We start from the raw sequence: 12431 nt of genomic DNA, 5'->3' as shown, positions 1-12431 counted from the left end.
CCATAAAATCATTTTGTAGATTTTTGGATTGTATTTTTTTCTTAAATACAAATGATTTAGTATGTTTTATAATACTGTAAACTAATTGAGATCATTGTGGTTAGCTTAATTATAGTCTTGATAAGTTTTCAGGGAAATGTGATAATAAAATATCAGAGACCTTTTCTTATATATGTCTCTTACTTCCCACCATTGACTTTCTTTGAATATGGGTTCACTGTCTCTCTTTCTCCCAAGAGAAAACTTGATTTCTCTATGTAGCTGTATTTTCCAGTCGTCTGATAGTTAATTCTTATTTGTCAGCATTTGGATTGTTTATACTGTACATTATGCATGCTATTAGCAGATAATTTCTTGCTGTATTAGCTCACTGCAGTATTACAGCTTTGCTTTCTGATGGAAATAGGTTTGTTCACTAAGCTCCTTAGAGCAGGGACATTATTTCATTCATTTATGCTGTAGACATATTTTTTGAAAGGATATCCCAGAACTATCAAAATTAACAGTGGAGTTCTTTTTGCCTGTTCCAGTATTCCTTTGCTAAGATTGTGAAAGTGAACTTATTTTGTAATTGTATCTTATTAAGTCTTTTGTGTTTCAAGGACTTTGTGTACATTCCGTCATTGACTAAATATTTATTTGCGACTGTTAATACTACATGTCAAGCCCTGGTTTAGGCCTGGAATGTAACAGTGAACAAAATAGATAACAAGTCCCTGCTATCAGTTTATGTGTAAGATAATTGTATGTAAGATACTGATTTATGTTAAGGGGAAAAAGGTAAAACAAGGAGGAAGATATCAATATATAGGGTGTTGATAATTTCAGCGGTGCCTTTTAAGACCTGATGGAAGTAGGAGAGCTGGACATAGGCAAACGTGGATGTGAGCATTCCAGACATAAGGAAATAGCAGATCCAAAGACAGGAGTCAGGAACATGCCTTGATGTGATTTAAAATCAGCTTTTATTTGGAAACAATATCAAACTACTGCAAAGTTTAAAAACCAAAACAAAACTGTATACGCTTTGCTTAGAGACCTCATTCAAGTTTTGTTAATTCCTCAGATAATGTTCTTGAGAGACAGAGGATCTAATCCAGGCCTGTGTATTGGATCCAGCTCTCATGTCTCTCTAGTCTCCTCAGTTTGGAACGGTTCCTCAGTCTCTCTTGCTTTTCATTCTGTTCACATACTGAAGATTATAAGCTACTCATTTTGTAAACTTTCCTTCAATTTGGGTTGTCTAATGTTTCCTGATGACTTGACCCAGGATACGTATTTTGGCTGCAGTTTCACAGAAGTGATGTTGTTTTCTTGATGAATCCTTTTTCGTGGCATACAGGTAGTTTATCCCATTAGGTAGTGTTAACTTTGACCACTAGATTAATGATGATGTGTATCAAGTTTGTAGTCCGTGTAATTAATAAGTATTTTGCGGGGAGATACTTTGAAACCACATAAAATCATGTTTCATTCCCACTTTAGTCTACTAGTTTTAGCATCACTCATGTTTTTCACCTAAAATAATTTTTGCCATGATGGTTGCCAAAGGGTGATACTCTGATTCAAGTAGTCCTTCTAGAGGTGGTGGTAGTATAGTAGTTAGCATAACTGTCTTCTACGTATTCCTCCTCCTTTTATTAGTTGGCATTTTACTGTAAGGAAGAGAATTAATTAATATCTGAACTTATACAGTGATATATCTATTAATTAATATCTATTTACACTTTTTTTTTGGCCATGCTGTATGGCATGTGGGATCTTAGTTTCCCTACCAGAGAGCCCAAGCTCTCTGCAGTGGAAGCATGGAGTTCTACCTGTTGGATTGCCAGAGAATTCCCTTAACTTTTAAAAAAAGTTTTATCTTGAAGTAATTAGAAATTCACAGGAAGTTGCAAAAATAGTATAGGATGGTCCTGTGTACCCTTCACCTAATTTCCTCAAATGTTTATATCTTGGATAACTGTAGTACATTAACAAAATCAGGATATTTGCATCAATACAATGCATAGGTATAGATCTATGCAGTTTTATCACCTGTGCGTCTTTTTACTTTTGGCACAAGGTTCTATAGGCTCATCTAAAAATGTTCCTGCTCTAGTCCTGGGATCAGCTATTTCTCTGAGGAGCCCTAATTTTTTTTTTTTAGTGGAGAAGAGTGTTTCAGGACTCTGGGTGGTAGGTGGGCTCATGGCTTTTGAGATTGCTCATGGCTACTGCACTCAGACCTTTGCAGTGGGCAGGTCAAGCATCAACATATATATTTTCATATGTCTTTATATATTGAAAATCATGAATTTACACTCATGTCTCCAGTTCTCTAAACACCATGTTTTCATTCTAACTCTTCCCCCATCCCATATTTGCACCTCTTCTCCCAAAATTACAAGGTGTTTCCTATTACTATATAGTTATTAATTTGCTCTTTCTTTTGTATGTAGCCAGCTCACCACCTCCACAGAACTGTGATGTTGCTTAGGTGTACCTTCTTGTGAAGCCCCTGGAAGCTACTGAACTGCCTCCCTACTCTGTTTCCACTTCTTCCTTGTGTGGGGCCCCTGTTGTAATTTTAAAAACCTTCAGAAGGCCAGTGTGGCTGGAGTAGAATGAATAAGAATGGAAGTAATAGGAGGTGAGGCTTGAGAGTTAACCAATTAAGTGGGTGAAGTATGATTATAAAGAGCCTCATAGCTTATAGCAGGGAATCTGTGCTTTCCTCTCAATGAGATGGAAGTCCTTGGAGGTTCTAAGTGAGAGTGATGGGATAAGGGTGGGGAGGATGAGAGACAGTGGAAAATGATAGGATCTGGATTGAAGGTCCCTCTTGAGTCAAAAGATTGTTGAAGTATTAGAAAAAGCTGGTAGTCAAATAAGTGCTGCTGCTGCTAAGTTGCTTCAGTCATGAGTAGGATGTTTAAAATTGAAATTATGAGATGTTGCAGTTACTGATGATAATCAGGTTAAGGAGACCACAGGAATCAATAGGTGTTAGGATATCTAGTAGTATAATGACATCACCAAGAATTTTGACAGGATTAGAGAGTGTTAGAGAGTCTGACAGTCAGCAAGGAGCTAAAATCCTTAGAGACTGAGGGTTAGTGATAGTGGGCAGGGATGCTCACAAGAAGGGGTGGTGGGTGGCTGATGATGTGGTTCAAAGCTCAGAGTTTGCAGAAAGAGGAAGAGTGATCTAAGATCGACTGCTCGGAGCAAAGAGGACACTTATCTTACCTGCAGGCTTCTACTATTTGGGAAGGTTGTTATGGTAGGTAGTGTCATCAAGGGAACAAATAAGGTTTCAACTAGAGTAGGAAGGTAAAAGAAATTGGTCATAAAAAGAAGTTCAATAATTGAATTGCATATCTATATGCATTCAGTAATTGAATTGTGTAAATTATATAAATAATACTAACATACATACCTGCTTTCTTGCTTTAGTAAGTGTAACTTATGTAATATTAGGTATTTTGTATATTATGTATCACTAGTCCTCTTGTTTGATATCTGACTTAATGTTTGAGAACATATTCTATCTATGTAAAATTTTATGGTAGAAACATTAGAGGAATCAAATGAATTTGACAAATTCTGTACTTAAAGAATTTACAGCTAATAGATGTGATAAGCAGTGTATAGAGAAATATTTTAAGTAAAAAGTCATGTGTTCATTGAAGAACATGTGATGTGTCAAAGTTCAGAAGATGGAAAATTTTTATCCTGGCATATCAAGGAAGAAGGTTTCATGGAAATAAGTACCATTTGAACTGGTCTTGAAGCAGAGATAAGATTTGGCAAATAGAGATGATCATGCAAAACATTTTCTTATGCTTAGCACTCAGTCATGGTACATGGTTGACAAGTTATTAGTAAGTTTTGAATGTTCTATGGTGAAAGACTGATATAAGCAAACTTATGAGGGTAGAAAGATCAGTGTGAAAATTTTGTTGGTCTAGGTGATGTTATCAAATAGAGATAATGTGAACCAAATATAAAATTTAAGTTTTACTGGTGGTGGTTTAGTCACTAAGTTATGTCCGATTCTTGCGACCCCATGGACTGTAGCCTGTCAGGCTGCTCTGTCCATGAGATTCTCCAGGCAAGAATACTGGAGTGGGTTGCCATTTCCTTCTCCAGGGGATCTTCCCAACCCAGGAATAGAACCTGGGTCTCCTGCATTGCAGGCAGATTCTTTCCCAACTGAGCTTAAGGGAAGCCCAAATTTTACTGGTAGCCATATTTTAAAAATGGAAAGATTAAATTAATGTTAATAATATATTTATTCCAGTATAACCCAAATATAATTTTAGCATGTAATCAATATTAAAAATTATTAATGAAGATACTTTACATTCTCTTTTTGGTACTAAGTCTTTGAAATCCAGTTTGTATTTTATATTTACAGCATATCTCAATTTAGGCTATCACATTTCAAGTGCTCAATAGCCATGCATAGCCAGTGACTTCTATATTGGACAGTACAAATCTAGAGCAAATAAGAATGAAAAGTAGTAGAATAATGGGAAATAAGATTGGAGAAGGTTAGTGGGCCCAGGTGACAAAGAATTTTCTATGCTAATTAAAGGTTTAGACTTTTTTTCTAAGCATTTGTAAGCTGTCGAATAATTTTAAGGAGGGTGTGAAAGGTACATACAGATTTAAATTTCAGAAAGATTGACTGCTCCGTAGTAGATTGGAGAGGGGCAGGAGCAGTGGGTGATTAAAGGCAAGAAAACTAATTAGTAGGTAATAAATCAGAATCTGAGCAAAACACAGTGGGCAATGGAACGGAGAAGGGCGCACCTGTGAGACCTTAAAGCTAGTAGTATCAGCCATACAGAGGGAATGACCTGATGTGAGGGAGCACGAAAAGAATTTCTGAATCAGACTAACATAAAAGGGACTGCTTATTAGAAACAGAGTAGACAACTTTTGAGTGAGAAAATATGAATTGTTTTGGATATGTTAAAATGTTTACTTTAAGAATAATAAAAAAATCCTGATGTTTAAGGAATTTGTCTTCTCTAAATTTTAATCTTGTATTCCTTCAGTAGAATAGTTTTGAAATATTTTCAGGTATTCTTTTTTTATAATTTGTGTACATGTTTTAAGAGACTATGTACATAATAAAATACACATAAAACGAGTTCAAAAGTAAAAGCTAAATATATAAGCGTATTTGTGAGATAATTTTATGACACTGCAAAAAGTTTTCTAAGTTAAAAGTATTTAATTGCATTAAAAATTTTGGCTTCATGTTGGTACAGTGAATTGATGATTGGGTTTGAAGTTCAATTTATTTTGCTACTGGGTTTTTAAGGACTATGACAGGATATTTTAAATTTCACAAAGATATGGATACAAATAGAAGAAGCACGACGCATTAGTGGCTGCAGTTATTAAGTCACAATACTCATTTTCCGGTTTTGCCTACCAGTTACACTACTCATTGATTGTTGGAATTTGGTTAGTAAATTTCTGTTTTCTCTGATAGGAGGCTAGTTGTTGAAAACAAATCAGAAATAATTTATTTTTATATTTAAACACACGGCTGAACATCTTTAACTGGGTCAGAAAATTATGTTTGCAAGTTTTAAAAACATGGATGTGAAAGTTGAAAAAAACAATTTTAATAGACCAAGCATCTTATTATTTGTAAAATTCACATATGGATGGAACCATTTCCAGACATATTCTTTTCAAAAACACTCCTTTCCATAGCAAGAATTTCTTCTAGAGAGAAAGTTTTTCTTCTTTTCTCACTTGCTCTCAAGAAAATAGATTTTAGGGTTTTTTTTTTTTTTTTTTTACCATATTTTCATACACTTCAGCCATTAAAAAATTCCAGGGTTTCCCAGTGGTGTCTGAATTAAAAAAAAAATTTTTTTTTGATGTGAAAGAAACGAACAAAAAGTTATTTTTATTTTAGTAAAAAGTTAATAATTAAAAACTAATTAAAACTAAAATACAGGAGACTTTCAAACATTTATCCTTAAATTTAATGAAAATTGGTTAAGTGCTGGGTAGAACACAGGTAAATATTATGCAAATAATTATAGAGATTTTTTTTCATAGTCCTGTTGTTTAGGTTTTAAATTGGGGTGGCTTTGGCTTTGTTTTGTCATTAACATGAAATATGAATTCTTGAAAAGCTTGTGTCCTGCAGAAACCATGTACCATAACTAACTGGGCTTATGAGAATAATAGAGTAGGAACAGACTGTGTAGAACCTGTACACATTTTAATTAAAATGCTAACAAAAATATTTCAAATAGCAATAATTAACAGTCACAGATATTTGAGTATCTGCAACCTTAAACCCTGAGGCTTAAGCTTTTTTCTTTGAGATTTATGTCTTCTCAGCTTTTTCATCTGCACTTGCAAACTTACTAGATAGCTTAATGTCATGAGTGTAAGAGTTTTTGAAGCTGCTGTTTATTTGTACTTCAGTAAGGCATTTCTCGGAGAAGGCAGTGGCACCCCACTCCAGTACTTTTGCCTGGAAAATCCCATGGATGGAAGAGCCTGGTGGGCTGCAGTCCACGGGTCGCTAAGAGTCGGACACGACTGAGCGACTTCACTTTCACTTTTCACTTTCATGCATTAGAGGAGGAAATGGCAGCCCACTCCAGTGTTCTTGCCTGGAGAATCCCAGGGATGGCGGAGCCTGGTGGGCTGCCGTCTATGGGGTTGCACAGAGTCGGACATGATTGAAATGACTTAGCAGTAGCAGCAGCAAGGCATTTCTACATGATTTTTGGCTTTTTTCTTAATGTCATCCTATATTGCTAAGGCTTTCGGTTTTAATTTGAGAAAGCTTGCCTATCATTTAAAAACGTTACCAACCTGGAAAAAATCACATATTTTACTTAATATTTGAATTATTTCCTTGTTTTCCACTTGCATATAGGATAATTTATGTTACAGAAATTCAGATGATAGCAGTACATATTTATAATGATTATGGATGTAGCACCATATTTCAAATAGCCTTTAGATAATTTTTAACTTTGTGGGTGGTGATATGATTAGCTTGCATTGTTTTTAGCCTCATAATTTGGGCAGTAAGAGCTTATATAAGAAGTAGGTGAGTTATTAAACTGCCTTTTTTTTCCCCCCAGTTTGTACAAATTGCATTTTGGTATTATCTTAAATCTGTAATTATATCCATTATAGTCACTTTAAAAAGTTTTATTGAGGTATAATTGATATACAATAAATTGTATATAATTAAATTGTACAATTTGACTTTGGCATATGTCTGCACTCCAAAGTGGAATGCTTTTTAATCTGCTTGGTAACCTTTCTACTAGTAAATTAAAAAAAAAAAAATCTGGGTACATGTAAGCTGTAGTATGTCACAATTCAATGAAAGCTAACAAGAGTGAGATGTTGCTGAAAACCCCCTTGTTAAACAAAAACATTTTAAGGTTAAATATGCAAAATTGTAATATTTTCTTCTTGCACTTCAGTGGATCATCTTATTCCCATTGAGTACCTTTACTCAACTTGGGCGATTTCTGAGGTCTATTGGATATTTGGTGGGTCCTTGCATATAGATTCTGGGTCTCAGGTAGAAGTAGATAGAGGTATTGGCCATAGAAAATGGTTTTCAGGATAAAGTTCAGATACGTGTTTGTTTCGTTAACTTCTCCCATTGAGTGTGGTGGTGTGGGTTAGTCACTAAGTCATGTCCGACTCTTGTAGTGTCATGGACTGTGGCCTGCCAGGCTCCTCTGGTCTATAGGATTCTCCAGGCAAGAATACTGGAGTGGGTTTCCATTTCCTTCTCCAGGGGAATCTTCCTGACCCAGGAATCGAACTCCGGTCTCCTGCATTGCAGGCAGATTCTTTACCAACTGAGCTATGAGGGAAGCAAGCCCCCCACTGAGTGTAGGAGAAATTATGGCTATTTGTGAGTTCCAGCTAAGGATGATTTTATGTTCAGTATTTTTAAGTAATTTTCATTTTCTTTTTAAACCAGTGATATGAGTGTGTCTAAATTGATTGACAAGAGATTCTTATTCCTACTTGGCTGTTGTCCAGTCACTCAGTCATGTGTGACTCTATGACTCCATGGACAGCAGCACACCAGACTAACCCTGTCCTTCATTATCTCCTGGAGTTTGCTCAAACTCATGCCCATTGAATCGGTGATGCCATCCAACCGTCTCATCCTCTGTTGCCCCTTTCTCCTGCCCTCAGTCTTTCCCAGCAATAGTGTCTTTACCAGTGAGTCAGCTCTTGGCATCAGGTGGACAAAGTATTGGAGCTTCAGCTTCCTCATCAGTCCTTCCAATGAATATTCAGGGTTGATTTCCTTTAGGATTGATCTCCTTGCTGTCCAGGGGACCCTCGAGTCTTCTCCAGCACCATAGTTTGGAAGCATCAGTTTTGGGGCACTCTTTACGGTCTTTACGGTCTTTACTTCTTTACGGTCCAGCTCTCATATCTGTACATGACTACTGGAAAAACCACAGCTTGGACTATACAGACCTTTGTCAGTCAAGTGATGTCTCTGCTTTTTAATTATGCTATCTAGGTTTGTCATAGCCTTCCTTCTAAGGAGCAAGCATCTTTTAATTTCATGGCAGCAGTCACTGTCCACAGTGATTTTGGAGCCCAGGAAAATAAAGTCTCTCACTGTAATAAGAAAGATTGAATGTTGACTTGTACCTTTTTATTCAGAAAGATAATAGGATAAATCACTTTTCTCCCTTGCCTTCCTTTGTTGCTAACTTTCTGCATGCAGACAATTTAAGTCAGTACTGGAGCTGATTCCCATATTTTTAGCCAGAGATATTAGAAATATGGGAGATCTGGTAAGTGGGCAAGCTCTGAGGGCTTAGTTTAAGATTTATTTGAAAGCTGTGTCTGATCTTCCTCCTTATGCAGTTTCATATAAAAGTTAGGCAGTAAGATTTTTTTTTTTTTAATGTCTTTTAGGAGTTGGAGCTGGGGTTTTTCGCTCCAGTTACTGTTTTCCTGGTAATCAATCTTGGGGAAACATTTTGTCCGTTAGGTTCTTTTAATTCTCAGTCTTTGGTCTTACTGCTCTCTGCACTGAAATCCAGTAGATCTTTGCAACTTTAGCTTCTACTCACTGTTTGGTATTTTTCTTTCTCATTCTTGAATATTTTGTGGTGATGGTGTTTTTTTTTCCCCTTTCAGTGGGGCTACAACTTTTAAATCTCTCCTGTCATTTCTGTGCATTTGAAAGTAGGGAAAGAGACAAATAGTGTTAATTTTCTTCATTGCTTTGAAGTTTTGGTTGTAGGCTTTTCCTTAATATGTTTTATTTTTTAAAGTTTCTGTATCTCAGTTTTAGTATCACTTTCTAAGAATCAGTGTTGAAATAAAAAAAATTACCTCCTAAGGTTTCTATGAAACTGCTTAATGAGGATGGTCATAGACATAGGGTTTTAATCAAGTCTGGAGCTAATCCAGCAACTTGATATCAATTTCGTATACTGAAAATACTGGTATCTTTTAATAATTCAGTATTTGTTTTCTTAAAAATAGTACTAAATTGAATAAGTTTCAAGCGTAGAAATTTATAAATAGAAGTATAAATGTAAATATATTTACCCCTGCATTATCTTCTGATGTAAATTATTAGCAAATTAACCTATTAGTATTATTCAAAAATAAATGCTACCAAAAAAAAAAACCTTAATGTGCAAATGAAATAGTATTTGATCTTTAAAAAATGGTTTACAAAAACGAAATAGTATTACCATTGAGTTGAGCCACTGCTCAAGTGTTCCAACTGCTGAAAAAGCTCTGAGTCTACACTAGTGGAAGATACTATGGGGAAATATTTATGAACTATTTCTAGTTTTTTTTTTTCTATTTATTTATTCTTTATGGAACTCCATCTCTCTATGATGACTTTTGGGGAGGCTGGAAGGTAAGCAAGGATTCAGTCCTTTTACTGATTCAAGCTGTAATTTTGTCTCAAAGAAAGTTTTCTTTTGTCTTCATTATATGTACATGGAGATGGTATGAAGTGTACAAACGTTGTTTCTTGGGAAAGTCTGAACTAGAGGAGAATATTCTTGTTAATAGAAGCTTCTGCCTGTCAATTTAAATGTTTTCTCCTTTGTGGAGATTAATGGAGGTCCTACAGTAGAGGACCTTTCAAATGAACGTACCCTTTTTGATTTGAAATGTTAACACAGAGTATAAATCTGGATATATCTAAAAATATGTGATTCACATTTTGCGTTTTAAACTTACTAAAATATCAAAATTATACCAACAAAGATATATTGATATTTTGGTACTTATAAATAGCCTCATATGCTAAAATGCTAGTATGAAAAGTAGTTCAGCTATCCTTGAGAGGGAATTTGTGGGTTGAGGATGGAGGAAGGGTGTCAAAATGTGAATGTAACAGTCCCAACTTGATTAGAAGTTGTATATTAATTTTTAATGTATTTTTTTCTTTCAGTTGAAGAGAATCACTATCGTTTCAGTGTATGTGCATTAATGATATTAGTGGGGTGTAGATAATGTTCATTGTGATTAAAAATATTTATAGCTTACTGTTAACACCTCTACACCATTCTCTATAGAATATTTTCACAAAGTGTTGACATGTTTCTTAACAGAAATTGAAAATATGAAATATTACTTGTAAATATAATATGTGCAGTTTTTCTAGAATTAGTAAAGTAAAAATTCAAGTTTCCTTTCTAAGTTTTGCATGTGATTGTCCCCACATTTTCTTTCTACTCAGATCCTTAAAATCTCTCTATACTGTTTCGTTTCCTGAAATCCTTTAGTTTCCTTCTTTACCTTTCCAAGCTTCCACTGGTGGTTGAGAAAAGGGAGATGAGTTAAGTATATTGAACTTCTAAAACTTAGGAAGTATTTTGCTACATCATTTTCTAATAGCAAGACCTTGGGAATGCCAAAGTGGCTTAATCTTTCTAAACTTTGTTTCCTTTTTAAATGAGAATATGTCTTTTTCTGCCTTCCTCAGAGTTACTCGGGGATGAAGCAATATATGCACTAGTGTTTTATAAATACTGTTTCCTTCATAAGCATATCCCCTCCATTGAGTAATTTGAGACTTGGTTTGTTTCTTATTAGTTTTTTTCACTCCCACCAAGTTACATATATGTACTGTTTCCTATTTTGCTTATAAATTTAATTCATTATTGTGGAAAGTCTAGAAAATACAGAAAACTTAAAGAAAAAAAATAGAAACCTGACCATGCCTCATCCTGTTTTCATGTTTTTAAGGGAAATTTAGTTTTGAACCTCACTTTCCTGAGGGTAAGGATAGTTAGTGTCTCACTTATTTTTAGATTTTCTGTTCTTTCCATGTACTAGGCATACAATGCTTGTTGAATGAATGGGAACTAAAACTTATTCTAGGTGTGTTTCTTAAAGTCAAAAGCTTTGTAAAACTTTACTGGACATTCGAAGAGAGAAAAAACATCTGACTCACAAGAAATAATAGTGGATGCACATTTTAAAATGACCTTTTTCTATTGGCTAAAAGTACAGTGGAAAATATGATAGGATCAACCCTAATATTCTCTGGCAGAAGTTAGGAAACTATTTAAAGCTATTGGACTGGGCAATTTCATATCAAAGTGGATTGACATTTATTTAATAGTGAGAGTAGCACAGTAAAATTTAAAGGCTTTTTGTCTTGAATGCTTGAAAATTGTAATAACTTTTTTTCCCTCTGTTTATTTTTTGTTAAACAGGATGGCTTAAATTCTTTGGTCCTTGATTTGGATTTTCCTGCTTTGAGGAAAAACAAAAATATAGATAATTTCTTAAATAGATGTAAGTATGTGTAAACTTCATATGTGATCACATAACTCTACTTTTGATGAGAGATTTATATTTAATATCATTACAGTCCACAAACTTTTAAATTATTAAACAAATATTTTCAGTTTGCAATTTGATGTATTTAAATACTAATATTCTTTATTTTCAAAGCAAAATTGAAAAACCAATTAAAGTATGTGAAATAGATAAAGTTCAAAATTTTGTATAAATTAAGGCTATTTAAGGGAATACTAGACTACCTGACCTGCCTCCTGAGAAGCCTGTATACAGGTCAGGAAGCAACAGTTAGAACTGGACATGGAACAACAGACTGGTTCCAAATAGGAAAAGGAGTACATCAAGGCTGTATATTGTCACCCTGCTTATTTAACTTATATGCAGAGTACGTCATGAGAAACGCTGAGCTGGATGAAGCACAAGCTGGAATCAAGATTGCCCAGGAGAAATATCAATCACCTCAGATATGCAGATGACACCACTCTTATGGCAGAAAGTGAAGAACTAAAGAGTCTCTTGATGAAAGTGAAAGAGGAGAGCTCAACATTCAGAAAACTAAGATCATGGCATCTGCCATTTCATGGCAAATAGATGGGAAAACAATGGAAAGAGGGACAGACTTT

At 34.8% G+C, this 12431-nt stretch overlaps 1 protein-coding gene across 7 annotated transcripts in view; it reads left to right on the top strand.

The window, feature by feature from the left end:
• ROCK2 (Rho associated coiled-coil containing protein kinase 2) overlaps window positions 1-12431 on the top strand; it is a 129199-nt gene that overhangs the window by 32405 nt on the left and 84363 nt on the right. For all 7 annotated transcript variants that reach the window (XR_011465991.1, XM_070379117.1, XM_070379116.1 and 4 more), the window contains exon 2: window positions 11721-11802. Coding sequence is in view for 6 of the 7 variants with exons in the window: in XM_070379117.1 (XP_070235218.1) it covers window positions 11721-11802 (82 nt within the window). In the remaining variant the exon portion in view is untranslated. The remainder of the gene's footprint in view (window positions 1-11720; window positions 11803-12431) is intronic.

This window comes from Bos mutus, chromosome 11 (assembly GCF_027580195.1).
Source record: "Bos mutus isolate GX-2022 chromosome 11, NWIPB_WYAK_1.1, whole genome shotgun sequence".
Taxonomy (NCBI): Eukaryota; Metazoa; Chordata; class Mammalia; order Artiodactyla; family Bovidae; genus Bos; species Bos mutus.
Note: the sequence above shows the minus strand (reverse complement) of the source record. Positions and strands in the feature narration are given on the sequence as shown.